The following is a 16,247-nucleotide window of genomic DNA, read 5'->3' as shown; positions in this document are numbered from 1 at the left end:
TATTGAGACCGCACCGGCGCATCCCCTCCCAGGCTGTGCACGAGTGCAGACTGGCTGCTATTCCGGACATCCAATAACAGAACGAGGCACGGACAGAGCGGTACACCTGTGACATTATGACCTACCAACGACATGTTCTCACGGGCTGGTGTCAAACCCGGGACCCCTCTGTGTCGTGGTGACCTTTTCATATGTGTTTGGTCCAATTTATGAGCCCCGATAAAATAAATAATATAGGAGATCCTAACCCTATCATATATATATATATATGTTTCTTTCTGTTGTTACTGTCAACAAAGCTAAAACTTACTGACATTCATTATACCTGCAGGTCAAGTGTTATTTGTTCTCTTCAGTAAATTTAAATGTCTGCTTTTTAAAGATTACTTTCAGTTCTTCTATTTAAAAAAAAGTAAAGTTCCCCTTTCAGACTTCTTCTTCTTCTTATATAATACAGACGTTACTTCAAAAAAAAAAGATGATTACGTCCTACGCGTCATGCATTTAGTCATGCATATTAACCAATGAATTAAATTCTGCCCAGTCACTGGTTTTCTTGGCTAGCTCAGGCAACCCACTCCATGCTCTAATAGCACTAGGGAAGAAGGAGTGTTTGTACAAATTTGTCCTAGCATATGGAACGAGGAATGTGCCTTTACCTTTCTGAGTATTTTATTAGATTTTGTTTTTGTATTTGAAGATTATGGTTCAGTGTTTTATGTATGATTGCTACTTTACTTTGAGTATTCTGTCCTGAGGGCTTTCTAAATTTAGTGATTTTACTAAAGGTGTTACTCTAGTCAAATGTGAATATTCGTTAGTTATGAATCTCACTGCTCTATTTTGTGTCTGTTCTAGTTTCTTAATGTTTTCTTGAGTTGAGGGGTCCCAAATGGAGGATCCATATTCTATTATTGGCCTAACCAAGGTTAAATAACATTTTAGTTTCATGTTCTTATTTGATTTATAGAAATTTCTTTTAATAAACCATAATGCTGTGTTTGATTTTTTTTTTTATAGTTTCATCAATATGTGGATTCCATGACAGTTTTTCATTTATTATAACACCTAGATATTTTGCGTTTTTAGTCTGTGTTTACTGGTTTACCATGAATAAGATAAGTGGAATTAATTTGTTATAGTTTTTTTTGTTACTCTTAATAACTGACATTTTTCTAGGTTAGGACATGCTCCAATTTGATTCCGATTTCTATAATTCATCTAATTCTCTTTGTAAAATTTTGTATCTTGTGTTGTTTTTATTGTTCTATATATTATGCAATCGTCTTCGAATAGTCTGACTTTTGTTCCTGAACTAATGCAATTTGGTAAATCATTTATGTCAATTAAAAATAGTAGTGGACCTAAGACTGTTCCTTGAGGAACACCTGAGTTTACTGTTACTGATGTTGATTTAGAGCCATTTATTATTACAGTTTGTTCTCTCACTATCAGAAAATCTTTAATCCACTCATGCAATGGACCATCAATGCCAAAATATTTTAATATTTTATGCAAATTATGGTGGTGAAATTTGTCAAAAGCCTTGGAAAAATCTAAAAAGTTAGCATCTATTGGCTCACTATTATCTAAACCTTTTGAAAAATCGTCAATTAGTCCTATTAGTTGTGTTTAACTGTGGACAAATGACCCCCCCCCCCAAAAAAAAATATATAAAAATTTAAGAAACGACAACAAACTTATTTATATTCCTTCCCTCTACCGTTTCCTATCTCCGATCAATATAAACTGACCATAACTTATACGAGTTACACACAGGCTTTAACAAAACCATCCTGATCTTCTTTATATGGGTCACTGCAAGTCGGATCTAATTACCATGACCTTTCTCCACTTGAACCACAGACTGAAGTGTCCACTCGTCGCACGCTCGTGACCTTGAACGTACAAAGGTCGAGCCGAGATATAAACAAGATGGAGGCCTAGAGTTTAGAAACAAAAAAAGCAGAAACCAGACACTACATGCTATCAATAGTAGCAAATGTAAAATAAAATAATACAAAACAGTATTTAGAATGAAAATTTTGCTTTAAAAAACATCTATTTAAAAAAAAGCGAGAAATGGTAAGCTCAAAACTGCATACAATTTGTCAGCGTCACGCAGAGAACAAAAAGCACAATGCAGCTAACTCTACACCAGGTGTTTAGTGTCATTCAGTAGTAATGACTTAATTGATTCACGTCTGCTTCTAGCACACATCTGGGAACCCATTGACCTGGTCGCCTGTAGTTCTCTCCCCGTTCCATCTTGTAACAATGGCGAAAGTGTCGACACCTTACATAGGGCGTGACAAGGAAGATTTCAGCACTTGAAACATGCATATGTGCAGTGAAGATATTATCAATATTTTTTTTCTCTTACAAACAAATTCAGAAATTAGTTTGTTAGTAGGTCAAGGTCGTCCTGACACGCAGTTTGAAATGTTGGGCTGTAGATGTGTACAACTAGATAGCTTCAGGAGAAAAAAACAATTATTGTGAGTTTTAACTCATACAACTGAGAGAATCTGGAATCATAAAGAGGAATGTAGAAGAAGTGGTCTTTGAATCGGTATGTATTACCAAACATCAGAAAGGTTGAGTAGCACCAAACTATCAATACAGACTGTAGCACCAAACTATTAATACAGACAGTAGCACCAAACTATTAATACAGACAGAAGCACCAAACAATTAATACAGACTGTAGCACCAAACTATTAATACAGACTGTAGCACCAAACTATCAATACAGACTGTAGCACCAAACTATTAATACAGACAGTAGCACCAAACTATTAAAACAGACTGTAGCACCAAACTATTAATACAGACTGTAGCACCAAACTATTAAAACAGACAGTAGCACCAAACAATTAATACAGACTGTAGCACCAAACTATTAATACAGACTGTAGCACCAAACTATTAATACAGACAGTAGTACCAAACAATTAATACAGACAGTAGCACCAAACTATTAATATAGACAGTAGCACCAAACTATTAATACAGACTTTAGCACCAAACTATTAATACAGACTGTAGCACCAAACAATTAATACAGACAGTAGCACCAAACTATTAATACAGACAGTAGCACCAAACTATCAATACAGACAGTAGCACCAAACAATTAATACAGACTGTAGCACCAAACTATTAATACAGACAGTAGCACCAAACTATCAATACAGACAGTAGCACCAAACTATCAATACAGACAGTAGCACCAAACTATTAATACAGACAGTAGCACCAAACTATCAATACAGACTGTACCATCAAACAGTTATTACAGACTGTAGTACGAAACTCTTTCATTTTGTGGGTACTGGAGCTAGAAGGGACACATGACCATTTGACCACTGAGAAGAAGTCCTTTCAGCGGACAGGCGTGGACCCAAGTCCTATCTGGGTTGAGTCACGCCATTTACCTAGTAAAGTCCACGGACTCTAGGCCAGTTTAAACGCAGACGCGCACCGACGGAGAATTTCTTCCTATTCCTAGCATGTGACCGTCACATTTGGTGGAAGAACCGCACATATTTCTCGAAAGGACCGCCACTCCAGCTCATGTAAGAACAGAACCTTCGTAAAGTGTGGAGCCGTAGACATGAATTAGTGAGGCCTTGACCCTCTTCAAACATCCGCGTTAATGCCCATGAAAAAATCGAATGAATCTAAAAGCACAGTAGGCCTATTTGTCAAGAAAAAGAGTTACGTGTTTCTTTAATCTCACTTCCCTTTTTACAATGTATCAACACATTCTGTCTGTCTGTCTGTCTGGTAAAATTTTTAACACGTTATATCTCCCACACCCATTCTCGAATCAAGTTGAAACTTTGCAGAATTATTCAATGGAGAAGACAATCCACGAATCAATAAAAATAAAATACCAATTAGTAAATAATTACTGGTAATTAATTATTTTGTTCGATACCTGCAAGGGAAAACAATTCTTCAGTATTTAGAGATATGGTTCAATGTTTAGAGTATTTTTCCTCTTAGATAAATGTATACATTCTTTCTCAACACCAATTATCGGATAAAGTTGAAACCTTAAACAATTATTTATTGTACCTAACAAAACATGAATCAATTAAGAAATGAACCAAGCAGTCAATGAGTTAATGGTAAAAAAGGGAATAACTTCTACATTATTGGGATATATAGTTGTAAATTTGGAGTTTTTCCCCTTAGGCTCTAAAAAAAAAATCATTTTTTAAAACATATTCTTGATGTTTTGTTACATTTCATAAGCATATTTTGTTAAAAATAATCTATTTTTGATATAGTGTGGTGTGGAGTCTGGACACCTTCAAGGGTAAGGCGGGCAGCTTCTAGCCTGAGGTGAGGAGCGTACCCTTGCACAATGTTACATTTCAAAAAGTGTACAGTTGAATAAATGTAACGTGAGCGTGATTGTACATCTAAATAACAGAATACCAAGAGATAAACAGCGTATGAACTTTGACCTGAGACGAATGTTTCTATTAAAGAAATGTCAAGAGGTCTGAGTGATGGATGTCCAGCCATGTCTCAGAAGACACGTATCTGTCACACATTACCCCCACACCGAGTCAAGGGAGACAACTCAGGCTGCAGATGTTGTCCTACGTAAAATTGTCTGCACACTTCAGCAATGGAGCACTAAAATGTGTACACTTGTAAGTTGATGGATGTGTACACTTGTAAGTTGATGGATGTGACCAGATGTTGAAAAAAAAAACAACAACTGTATCACTTGAAAACAAAGATTTTACAGACACTGTATTTGAGGTCAAAAATGTTAGAGATTAAAAACAGTGGCGTCACTAAAGGGTGGGGGTGGGGGAGTGCGATCCTCTCCGGCTGACACCGAATCTAGTAACGCCACTGGTTAAAAATATATTACAATATATTACCCAACTCTAATGGGTACCTGACTTTAATTGGGGTAAGTAAAGGCGGCTGGTCGTTGTGCTGGCCACATGACACCCTGCTCGTTAACTGTTGGCCATAGAAACAGAAGAACTTTGCACCATCTGCCACATATATCGCAAGGTCTGAAAGGGAAACTTTACATAACTTTTTTTTTTTTTTTACAAGGAGTTTGTGTTACACATAAACTCGAAGCGGCCCCTCTTCATCAATCGTGTTCACCCACACGAACACGTAAATATAGCATTAAAAAAGTGAATTAACAAAGAAGCGCGTATTAAACTGTACGTTGTATCAAACATGTATGTGGGAAGCGTGGTCGAGAGGCGCTTGAACTTGGCTTGTCTTGGCTACCTAGAAGGGGGCTCGAGGTTCGACACCCGACTCGGGCAGAGTCCTAGATACCCCTCCCCCCACTGGTCCACAAATGAGATTGGACCAAAGCGCTCTGAGCATGCTATAAGCATGAAAGTAGCGCTATATAAAAGCTATAATAATGTGCATACAATCTTCCGTCTCTTTCTCTCTCTCTTTCTCTCTCTCTTGTGAAATCTCTCCATTTAATTCATACAATGACCATTTGTGAGTCATAATGAAAATTCCAAAGTAATGACGTCATGAAAAAAAAAAACGTTAGTAGGTTGTCTGACCTGGATAGTGGTCACATCTGTCACAGGGTGTTCAAAAGGTCAGGTGCCTTCAGAGCTTATAGAGAGCATGCAGGGAAAACACACACACACCTACTTAGGCCTACACACACATCACTGGGCGAAGACGCGACACACACATACGCACGTCCCGCGTTACATCATCGCCTTAGGTCTATAACCAGGTCTCACACACAGCAGACGTCTTGAATGGAACGTCGCCGCGAGATGTTTTAATCATAACTGTTTGCCATGCAGCCTTTACCTAAAACTTTTTTTGGGGCCTGTATATTTAAGGGTGTATACACACACGCGTGCGCACAAACACATTTCTGTTTGTACTGTGGGGTCAGGAGGAGATAGTTTAAAACGCATGTCAAGATGACACGGGCAACGTTCTTTAGCCTGCCCACATGTCAAACTGACCCACACTGCCTGTCATCTTAGTGTACATAGTCTATATAGTACTTGACTGTTGTTGGTCGGTAGATAAGGTATTATAGCTCCTAGCAGCTAGTACAACTAAAACGATGCAGGCGTATCTTCTTCCTGCTCATGTTTATGTTGAAGCCTTCAAATGACTAGAGTCACTAGACCAATAAATGAGATGAACTGCGCAGTGGTTTCTAAATCAGGGAGCTCTCCATATAGTTTTCTTTCTATTGGGGTGTTTTGGGGCCAGTGTCTTGTAGGAGCCTCTTGGTAAAGAGAGCAGTTTTGGAGGACGTGATCGGCATTCTCTGGTGACACTCCACACGGGCAGATTTCACTGGTTCCAATTTTGAGCTTCCGGTACATATGTTGTCTCATTCTGGCCTGAGTCGAAACAAGCGTATCTAATTCTCAATATTAAACTTTCAGTAATGAACTTAAACAGACTTCTTTAAAAAAAAAAAGTAACATTTGAATATAACGTTTATTTATAAAGAGAACTTGAGATCTAGATCTAGTAGTAACAAAATGAAATGATATTTACACTAAACCTAAATCACTACAAGAAATACAAGTCCTTTCTGTCTCACATCTTCCCTTCCACCCACGTGACTTCTATTGACATTCATTAAGGCAGACCAGCTTGATGTTTCATCAGAAACATCCGCTCTTCTTTCCTCATGGTTACCTTAAAAACACACACTCCATAACAGTTACGTATTAACTCACCTCTCTCATTGGCCAATTATGACCAAGCTCCGTCCGCTGGCAATTACCGGCCCTTGAAGCAGTGCTACCCGGCCCTTGAAGCATTGCTACCCAGCCCTTGAAGCAGTGCTACTCGTCCCTTGAAGCAGGGCTACTCTGCCCTTGAAGCAGGGCTACTCTGCCCTTGAAGCAGGGCTACTCGGCCTCTCGAAACTTTTTTCCACATGGGCTCTGATACATTAGACACAAAAGCTTTTTTTTTTTTTGGGTGATGCAGACCTTAACATTAAATGTCTACGACTCCCCAACAAAGTTGTCCACTACTGCTATAGACATTTCCTGTTAATAAATATCGTCTGCTCTTGATTTCCGCCAAGCCATTTATCTTATCCTCGTATGTTATTAATTACAGACGTTCTTTGAAAATAAAAAATATCCTTGTTGATACTTGTGTCGTTGGTTTGTGGGTACAAACAACTAGTAGGCCTACAACTTACACGGCATAGGCGTATTACATTCTTATTGTAAAGTTTGAACTAGAATTTAACAAAACTTTTTTTTTAAAACAAAAACTAAAAGTAACTTTCATCGATAACTATACACACAACTTTCGACTTCGATGAATGTAGAAACACAAATTAAGAATGAATGTACAGAAAACTAAACAAATGAAAACTCACTCTAAAAAATACGCGTCTTGTTGTCACTGGGCTGTCACTGGTTTCTTTCTTCAACTCTCATTCCCCCCGCCCCCCCCCCCTGTTTACTTGAACTACGACAGACCATCTCTTGGTTACATCAGAATCTTTTCAGCCTACCAAACCAAACCATCCACCCTTTACACACGGTTACATTAGAACCACTCATATAAACTCCCCCAAAATTACGCCCTATACGTATTCACGTGTAAACTAGTCGTGTATGTTAATTAGAGACAAACTCTACAAAGTCGTAAGTTTTTCTGACTGATTCAGGAAAACCATTTCATGCTCTAATTGTACTTCGTACTTGTACGAAATTGTCCTAGCATAAAGAATAAGACTATGTCATTGTGTTTAAATAAAAACCTAACAAACAAAATATAATTTTTCAAAGTCCTAAAACATAAACCAGTGGTAAAAAACAACAACTGTATCCAAGGCAGGGTTTTTACTCATTTAAAAAAAAAATTTCAGTAAACAAAACAAAAAAAAATTAAAGTATCTTACCAATGAAAATGTTTCTAATTTATTGACAGATGTTAGAGACATGGACACTATACAGAAAACAACTAAGACTTCTTGAGCGCTTTCACCAAAGATGCTTGCGCTCCATCCTGGAAAACGGTGGCAAGACCGCACTACAAACAGCGATGTCCTTGCGAACGCCGATATGGACAGTATAGAGGGACTTCTTATGGTCCGACAGTTACGCTGGGCAGTGCACGTATCCCGTATGGGAGACGAACGTATGCCAAAGGCAATCTTTATTTCGGTGAGCTAAAAAGTGGTCGACGTAACAGAAGCCCCCAGGAAACGCTTCAAAGACCAGCTTAGGCGTCAACTTTCCTTGGTTGACATAGAAGAGAGCACCTGGTTGCATGCGGCCTCAGAACGAGACAGCTGGAGGTCACTCACGAAGGCCGCGGAATACACATTTGAGAAAATCAGCTGCCGAGGACAAACGCAGACGGCGAAAAGAAAATCTAAATCGGTCAACTGCGGACAATGGTTATGCTTGCCCTGGATGTGGCAAAATATGTAAGTCACAGCTGGGACTGCGCAGCCACGGAAAATACTGCATTCCTCACTAATCTTCGGACTCGAGGACAGGCCATATTATTATTATATATATATTTTCAACATAAGTTTGTCGGTAACACAACTATGTACCGGTAGACCTCCGTGTGATGTACTATGTGATTACGCCTAAGCCTACATTGTAATACAGACTTCAACTTCAACTTAAAACAGGTCTCTCATAAAAACTCAAGACAGAACTATACCATACTATAGGCTGCAATGCCGACATAAAGAGTAAGATCAATTCACTTTTTAAAAATGTGTCGGTACCGATATTTAAAAGATATTTTCTTTTATGTAGGCCTATAAGTAATTCATTAGACAGTGTATAGTTGCAAAACACAACAAAACAAACAACAAACAAACCCGTGTTTGTAAGAACATAGTGAAGGTATGACGCTAGTTGCACAATAAAGGCCTGGTTATATTACATCATGCCTTAAAATAGATGACATGCGTTTGAATGTCAAACAAATCATTTGGATTATTAATATTTAAAATAATAATATAAAAAAGTTTGGGGTTTTCCAAGTCAACTTTAACCCCTAGGACATAATCTCTAACACATTTATGTATTTATGTTCAACCACAATATATCGGTCAAATGAAGTGTCAAGGACAGGCAATTATTCCCCCCCCCCCCCATTTTTTCATTCTCCATCCACCTCTATAACTTTCAACAGCTATGTTTTAGTTTGCTATAAGTATAAGTTAATTCATTTCAACAATAATAATAAATGCAGGTAGAAATACCAAAAGTATGCAGAGACCTAAAAGTTATTAAAATAAAAGTAAAATACATGTATAGATCTACAATATATTAGAAATCACTAGGCTCTACCTCATTGAATTTCATACATGGACAAAATTATTACAGAAGGAGAGAAAGAGGGGGAAGGGGGAGAAAGACTGTGGAAAGTGTCACTTATAAAAATCTCAAAAGAATGAAAGCTAATGTAAATGAGTAAATGTTTAGTGGTCCGTTATCAAATGTAAAGGTCAAGGTCATGTTGTATTGCCAAATGTAGGACACATCTGTTCTAAATTTAAATATAAAACAGTTGATACCTAAAGATACTAATGGCTTATTTTATTTTCTATCTATCGGGACATTGCTGGACAAAAGTAACATGTTGTGGACTATTAGAAACAACAATGTCATGTCTGCAAGACACGCCAAGATGTCTTATTGTGGGCACTGTTGTACATGTTACCGGCATGAGACATTCACTGCACTGGCTGGAAGTAGGTCGAAAGAGGAGTAAATGGTCCAAGGGAAATAACTGCTTTTTTTCTTTCAATACGAGTTGTTTTTCTTTATTAAAATAATACATAGAGCCACTTACACTGCGAATGATGGGAAAGAGGGCGCCCGGGCGTCACTCCTCCTGAACAGTAGCCGTGTCGATACACTTAATCAAGATGGATTTAAAAAATTTTAATGTCACATAAATTGTCATAAAAGTAAAACCTTTTTTTGTGATCATCAGTACTTGTTGAATCTTGATAGGCACACATCCTCTAGTATTCTACAAGAGTCTATGCACTAAATTATCTCAATAGAAATCTATGGTCAAAGGACTCCACATGGCTTTCATTTCTTTTGTTCCAGAGTTTTTTTGAAAACTCGAATTAGTTTTAATTAGTATTGATTGCCTTCGTTTGATTAGCATTCAAGAAATATTTTAAATGTTTTTATAAAAAAAATTCTCTTTGCATATAAAATGGCTCACAGGTATTTTATGATCCGTGTAATTGTCAAAAGAGTTGAGTCGAAGGATCTTCGAGCTCTAGGCGTGTAAGCCTGCTTGAACATACCGTTCTGTCTGGAAGAGATCCAATTTAATGTCTATGTAAAACATTGCTATTTCCGATATATCCGCCACTCCGGGCGCATGGACTAGATTGCATGGCCGAAGGCCGAGCACACCGGGAACCCCCGCCATTTTCCTATGTTGAGGAACGGCGCATGGATTATCGACAGTGACGTGGAAACTCTCTTTCAACTCCGCACCGTGTAATGGGAAAGCTCTCGCATTCCCTTGGACACTCCCACAGGAGTTTTGTTTTGCTATTCATTTAGCCCAATTACTTCCCCTAGTAATTGTTTCCACCCGAGTGCCACGTTGAAGCAGAATAGCGTACCCAGGTATTTTTATGATCCGACAAGGTCTCCAGTAACCAAAGCACCCAGTAAAAGCATCCTAAGACTTGAATGTAAATAAAAAGACATCAGATTTCGCAAATGTCACATAGGCAATTTAAATTTCCCCAATCCTATAACTCCCCCAAGCTAGATTTAAAGAAATATTATATTAACATTTCAATAACCCATCCTATACCTTCCCTTAACTAGAATTAAAGAAATATTTATTAATATTTCAAAATCATATAATAGAACACAAAATATCCACATGGTGTAAAAATTAAACAAACAAAAATTCATTTCAAAATTCTTTATTTTACCTTTAGGACCAAACTACCGTGTTTGTTAAAATCAACAATATCACTATTTTTGTTGTGTGAATCATCTCTCAAAGACTCAACTAATTTCCTGTAAGTTTTAGAATCTAAATTTAGTATCTCACGATAACTCATAACATAAATTGTCATCCAAAAGTTGGCTGGACTTGTTACATGCAAACAGAATATTTGTTTATTAAAGATTTCTTCAGAAGTAAACTGGATGATGTCCCTTTGTTCAGACTTGGAAGCTGTGTGAATTGTGACCAGCAGTCCAAACACTACAAACACAGATTGGATTCTACATTCAATCACCAATAATTTAAAAAACACAGATTCATTCATGACAAAAAAACTCACATTACGTAAATAGTTCAAATAGTTCGTTCAATATTACTTCAATGTCTAATGTACCTAATCACACACACCAGTTTATGTCATATAGAGTAATGATGTTATTTCATTCTAGAATTGTAAGTATCTTAATAGTTGGTCAATATATTAGTTCAACTGAGTATGAATAAAATACTGATTCACTTCATTAAATCCTGGACAAATATCTCTTTAAACATATTATGACTACCAAAATAAAACCAGACTCTCAGTGGTGAACTTGTTACCTCCCTCTAAAGAATCATTAGATCACACACTTCCTTATACTAGTTATGTCCACTACTTAGTGGCTGAATCCCTTCCAGTCCATAAACATTTTTGCATGTCACAAGATATCACTGAAATTTAAAACAACAGCAACATGAAATAAAGAAATAAAACTTGGGATCTATTGCACATTGTCTTGAAACATCCGAGAGACTTCAAACAATGGGGGGACATATATCAAAAGAGAATAGAAGCAATTTTGAGGGCTAGTAAAAGACAACTCTAAATTGCTCTAATGAAATGCACAGTTTTCTACCCCTTTTTTATTAACAATATGAACAAAAAATACCAAGGAAATGTTCACATTAGGAAATTTACTATCAAAAGATGGAATTAAATCTAGCATAAAATAACAATCTTTCTTTTTTATAATTAGACCAATTTTTTTTTTTTTGCAGTTTCTTCCTCTCTTCGTGGCATCAAGCAATAGACATTGTTTGTGAAGAGTTCAGAGAAAAGAAACTCATTAACATTCTGGTGGTTTGACCTGAATATATGTTTAAGGAGATTCACAGCAAAACTCTAATACCCCCCCCCCCTTTACAATGACTGAAGTGGTCTTGGTTGAGCACAATGGGGGAAACAATACATTATGTCTCTTATGGTTAGTGTAAGTGGCAAACAAAGAAATGTAGACATTTAAACATCATCAAAAATAGAAAGCTGGTCTCTATCTTTCATTGTTTTGACAGAGTGTGGAGAGACCAAACATTCAATGTAAGTGATTTCTTAAGTGACTTGTATTGCAACACTGTAAACTCCTGTCTCTGTCTCTTGTCAACTCAGACATACAAGCATCTTTGTAAAATAAGCAGTCACATCATGAAATAAGTCAATAGCAAACAACAATATCAACATTTCAATATTTCATACATTTGAGAGAGATACAGAATGGAGAGAGAGAAAGAAAGAGAGACACAGAGAGAAAGAGACCAAGAGAGAGGGAGAAAATTAGAGAATGGGAGAAAGAGAAACAAAAAGACCCACATTATTGGTCAACAATTTAACTAACAAAATTCAAGACATGAAAATAAATGTCTATAAATAAATCTTATCATTTAGTATAATTTCATTCACATGTACACCATGCACAAACACACACAGTTAAACATATTTTTAGTTAATTAAACATTTGATATCCTCCATACTGCAGACATGTTCAGCACAAGTTCAAGGTCACTACCCAGCGACAAAAAATCACTTTCAAAACAACAAGAAAAAAAAAAAGAAATGAAGTCATCGAACCATTGTTAACTACATTCAACATCTTGCATTGAACAAAAAAAGTCATTTTTGTTTTCACCCACTGGATCAATAAATAGGATTCTCTGACAAGTCCACACATTCACATGCATCTTGACAATTTTGTTTCAGAAAGTGTTCTAGTAGAGATTCATTAAAGCTACAATACAGCAATTTAGTGCTGACAAGGTAAAGGTAGCAAAGACCAATACAGCTTTAAACAGAGCCTAAAAAATGGTCATTTCACCATGCAGAAGTATTGCTCTCAACAATAAACAAAAAAACAACAGGCATACACTATCTAGCAGCTAACATTTAGTCAGTCTTATGATATGTCAAAATATCTAGCTTGCAGATTTAAAAAAAAAACCCACAGATATAACAGATGACATCAACAACTTCATTTCATGTCACACCAGACAACATCAAAAGTTGTTGCTAACAAAGACATTGAGCAGGCTGAGCCAGAGGTCATGGCAAGAAAAAAATCCCAAACTTACAAACAAAAAAAACCCAAACAAATCAAGATGGCACGTGAAGAACAGAGAGAACAGACAGAACAAAATTTGAATGAAACATTTGGTCAAGTTGAGAGATACAACTAAACAGATACAACTAAACAGAAACAACAATTATTAGACAACCCCCCACCCCATGTAAATGTTATTCATCAATCTGTCTGAAAGGAATTAATTTTTTTGTGCTCAACTCAAAGTAAACACATTCTTTAACTAGACATTTGATTAAAAACAAAACAAAGCATAATAAATGTTGAACTCCATGTTTTGGCGCAGTAACAAAAGTAAAACACTTCATAGATTCTTACTTCTTGTTAACATTAGCAAAAACCTAACTAGCATAAGGGTTAGAAACAAGTATTTCAATTCATTTGTAAATAAAAAAAAATATCCACAGATTTGATGCTTGAAAAAATAATGAATGAAATAATTCATTTCAGTGCTGTGGGTAACAAAGTTGTTTTAAAACTAAAACAAACTATTTAGCATGAGACATCAGGTCTCAGGTATAGAACTACATGAGGTACTGCGTTGTGCTTTTGTGGTGAAAGTAGAAAATAAAAAAACATAAAAGTCTTGGGTTTCAATCTTTATGGTGAATGCTCATCAAACAGAAGTCTTGGGTTTGAATGAAATTCTAATGTGACAAACATATTGTGACCTTTTTGGATACAACTAGTTAAGTAGGTCACGTACACACACACAAGATAAAACAAGCAAATAAAGGAATTATTTTTTGCCACAATGGAACCAACCTACTAAGTTTGAATGTACCAAATAAATTATTAAAATTAAATTTTAGTTTTAAATAAATAAAAAATTTAAGACAAATGATATATTTTGATTATATCTGAACTGTTCTTCTCGTCTTTCTGTGGCATCTCTTGAAACATTACTTATTTTGATGGACTTGAACTAAACCCATTCAGAGACCCAAAAAGATTCCTGGCAGTGAATTATGTTACATCACATAAACATCATGTGCTACATGTTAAAAAAATTTGGGGAATCTTTTAATGAAATTTATGCTAGACTCATATTTCTTTTATCTTTATTTCTGGAACAGTCGAGATGTTAGATACTTAGTAAAGAAAAGATGCTTTGGATTTACAGTCTGTTAAGATTACGAGTCAAGATCACATCTCTTTTATTTTTTTAAAAAGTACTGTTAAAATCCAAAACCATCCCACTCCAAAAGTCTAAATTGAAAAACATAAAAATAAGACAGGCTAAAATAAATGTTGTCCATCAGGCTATCAAAAGTTGTTCACTCAAAACACTCAAAAAAAAAAAACAATCAATATTCTAATACACAAATCAAGTTCTTCACAAGTTTCTTTATCAAAGTTAATATGTAAACATTTCAGTCCAATCATACTGTATATAAATACAAGTATAGAATACCTCCCTAGTTAACTGAAAACTATGCGGGTGTCATTAGTTTTATTGCACTACAAAAATAAAATTACTTTATTCTCTAAAATAGTATTTTGTGTTACCAAGTAGCTGGACTTAGATGTAAACTCTTTTTGTATAGCAAAAGTTTGTCTCACACACTTCCAGAAAAACAACAAAAAAAAAAAAGACATCTATTAACCATGCTATAATAAAATGAGTGTTTAGGAAACATTTATTAAACAATTAAACGTTTTGATCTACATATAAAAATGTTTTAGCCTGGGTGAAGAGTTTTGGTTGTTCAATGAACTACAGCAGTTATCAATTTTGAGTCTTACAGTCATGAATTTAGTGCAGGTGACTACCAGATGACATCATTAAAAAAAAAAGCTTTGAAAAGTCTTTAAAACACTTTGGGGTTCAAGGCCAACAGGCTATGAACCACTGGTACAAAGAGAATCTTCTTCTTGTAAATAATTGAAATGAATGAAAATGACCACAGAGTTGTACACGCAGTTATCCAGATGTCTCTTTACAAAAGGCCCAAGTGTTTCATTATAACTTTAACTGCTTCAACAAGGTCAACCAATTAGGTCACATCAACAACTGTTGTGTCTGCTTCCAAAGACCATTCTCCAATCAGACATCTTAAGCATTCAAAGGAAGCAGATATTTACATAAAATTTCCTAAAATTCATTGAATCTCTTGAAAAAAAAAACATACTTGTGCCATCACTCACAGTCAAACGCACATTAAAGCACCATCAATTGTTTTTATTTATAACAAATGCATTCCAACTAAAAGGTTTCTAAAACAAAAGTTGACTTATTTCACACAGAGCCGAGTCAGTTCATATCACTGAGAGTTTCCCTAGTGACACGCAAAATATGATCAGAGAATTTCACAACAGTCTTTTTTTTTTAAAACAACATTGAACCACAGATTGGATGAAAGGATGGGACTCTCCAGCCCTGGGGTCACAACACGACATAAAGAGATGATGGACTCTCCAGCACTGGCGTCGCAACACCACATAACTTGACCACACAACAAACATCAACAGCACAAGCACATCCCGGCATCAAGGCCTAGGACTTATTACTTGTAGCAGCATGGAAGCTCTCTAGGTATGCAGCATGGAGTGTGCTCACAAAATTGTTATCATTCTGGAAAATAGAAAAAAAACATAAAAGTGTGTGTGAAGAATAGATAAAAAAAAATATCAGAAAAAAATATCCACAAACAGGAATACCAATGTCATAAGCTTTTGCAATAATTCTAGGTGTCATGTTTGAACACACTTCCCTGCTAACCAAGCTAGGAACACTGCCTAGATTATCAGGTCATATAGTGAATGAGCAATAACCTGATGGGAAATTATGGGTCAAGACATTGAGATTGTGTCAGCCTGAACTGTCTGGAAGGCATGATATAAACAAGTAGATGGGACTTAGAAAGTTCGCAGAAAGTCAAT

At 36.1% G+C, this 16,247-nt stretch overlaps 1 protein-coding gene across 1 annotated transcript in view; it reads right to left on the bottom strand.

Moving 5' to 3' along the window:
• Positions 1-12,103: 12,103 nt before the first annotated feature.
• Positions 12,104-16,247, bottom strand: part of LOC106066317 (mRNA-decapping enzyme 1A-like) — an 84,608-nt gene continuing 80,464 nt past the window's right edge. The window contains exon 13 of the mRNA XM_056028059.1: positions 12,104-15,939. Coding sequence (XP_055884034.1) covers positions 15,862-15,939 — 78 coding nt within the window. The 3' untranslated portion in view covers positions 12,104-15,861. The remainder of the gene's footprint in view (positions 15,940-16,247) is intronic.

Source organism: Biomphalaria glabrata, chromosome 4 (genome assembly GCF_947242115.1).
Source record: "Biomphalaria glabrata chromosome 4, xgBioGlab47.1, whole genome shotgun sequence".
NCBI lineage: Eukaryota > Metazoa > Mollusca > Gastropoda > Planorbidae > Biomphalaria > Biomphalaria glabrata.
This window is presented reverse-complemented; position numbering and strand designations above follow the sequence as displayed.